The following is a 1,890-nucleotide window of genomic DNA, read 5'->3' on the forward strand; positions in this document are numbered from 1 at the left end:
TAATTACATGGATAGATTGTAGTAGTAACTGATTTATCTGTTATCAGGATAGATTGAAACTGATTTAAATATAGCGCAATATTGTTGCTAATTACTAATACGGAAAATGAAAAAATTAATGTACTCATATGTTATACTTTATGTATAAAATCTGTGACAACTAAAGTTAGAGTCATATTTTTTTTTTATGAAATATTGAAAAATAAAATATAAATACGGCTATTAATGCCTAAAATCATACTCTTGCATATCAATAAAAAAAGCCTAAATAATTAAAAAAAAGGTGGATCATGGAAGCACAGGCCCAGCCTTGTCTACAAGGGCTGCGACGAAGTCGAGTGCAATGTCGGTGACATTCTTGGCCTGTTCCACCCGCCCGAAGACATCCGCCTTGAGCGCAGTGTTGGAGACGCCCTCAAAGCCGTCCGTACAATCTTCCTGCCAGGTGCGGGCGGCGGTGATCCACGTCAGCACGTTGTCCAGCTGGTAGCGCAGCTCCTCCCCGGTCCCCGTTAGCTGCTGCATCTGCTTCACCGAGTTCTGCATATCCCTCTCCACGATACCCAACATGCTGACGCAGTCGCTGAGGGCCTCTGCCGCTCTCGGCTCTGGCTGGGCCTGGCGGGTGAGGTTCTCCACGTACGAGGATATGAACTTGTTACGGGTGAGGCTGAGGCCGATTGAGACCTTCGCCAACCGATACAGCTCCTTCTTCACCACATTGGCGTAAGGCTTTAGTGATTGGTAGCACACCTTCGGGTGCAGTGTGTGCTCGCAATTCGCGCGGATGAATTCCGCATTCGATGCGGGAGCGGGAGCCGGGGCTGGGGCAGCCGTGAGAAAGAGGGATAATATTGTTACGAAATTAATTAAACGTAGAGATCTCATGCTTGGCATTTTTGAGAGTGTGGTTATTCAATGATAGTGTTGTTGTTTTGGGAGTTTATATAGAGAGGCAACCAAGGATTGAACCGACGATCAATTATGCCCTTTGTATGGTGAAAGTATGAATATTTTGTTTCGGAATCCTTCAAAAATACTACTCCCTCCGTCCCGGCTAAGATGACACATTCCTTAGCCGGCACGAGATTTTAGTAGTTATTGATTAGTGTGTTTAATTAGAGAGGGAAAAGGTGAGTGGAAGTATTAAAGTAGAGAGAGAAAGAAAGATTAATATTTTAATAGAGATGGGAAAAAGTAGTTGAGTATATTAATTGGAGAGAGAAAGTTTCCAAAAAAAAGAAATGTGTCATCTTAGTTGGGACAAACTAAAAAGGAAAACGTGTCATCTTAAGCGGGACGGAGGGAGTAGTACAAAATTGTTATATTAAGGGTCTGGTCTATTGGAGAATCTTATGTAATTATACAAAATATTATACTACTATGACATTATGGCAATGAATTAACGTTAGTTGATGGCTTGATTGTGTTTGACTTAATTAATGAGATCTCCACAATTTTGGGTATAACGAGGTTGATTCTTGTTTCATATATATATATGATAGAGATAATTTTTCCATTTTTATAATTTTTCTATTTTAATGAATATTTTTATTTTCTTAATCATCTTCAATTCCATATTAATTAAGGAAGAGATAATAATTAGTGGTATTTCCTTAATAGTATAAAATACTCATCTCTAATAGTAACTTCATAAATATATTCACATTTTGAATATTTAATTAAAAAAAGGAAAGAAGCTAAGAAAAATAATAGATAGTACAAAAATAAAAAGATGCAAAAGGAAAATAATACAAAAATAAAAAGACATTACAAAATGAAAAATAATAGCACAGTAGATTCTAGAGGGATAGAATTGCAAGAATAGCCAAGGATCGATTCCCACTACCGCTGGTTCAAATACTTATGATAAAAAGCTGGCATTCATAA

General features: G+C 37.8%; 1 protein-coding gene across 1 annotated transcript; it reads right to left on the reverse strand.

Annotated features, from left to right (window-relative positions):
• Nucleotides 1-288: 288 nt before the first annotated feature.
• On the reverse strand, nucleotides 289-897 carry LOC125220254 (pectinesterase inhibitor 7-like). The gene has a single exon (XM_048122413.1). It carries the CDS (start codon nucleotides 895-897, stop codon nucleotides 289-291), a length of 609 nt encoding a protein of 202 aa, XP_047978370.1.
• Nucleotides 898-1,890: the final 993 nt, after the last annotated feature.

The sequence above is a fragment of the Salvia hispanica genome, chromosome 4, assembly GCF_023119035.1.
Source record: "Salvia hispanica cultivar TCC Black 2014 chromosome 4, UniMelb_Shisp_WGS_1.0, whole genome shotgun sequence".
Taxonomy (NCBI): domain Eukaryota; kingdom Viridiplantae; phylum Streptophyta; class Magnoliopsida; order Lamiales; family Lamiaceae; genus Salvia; species Salvia hispanica.

Coding starts and splice junctions, on each gene's coding strand:
- LOC125220254 (XM_048122413.1), bottom strand. CDS start 897: ATGCCAAGCATGAGATCTCTACGTTTAATTAATTTCGTAACAATATTA.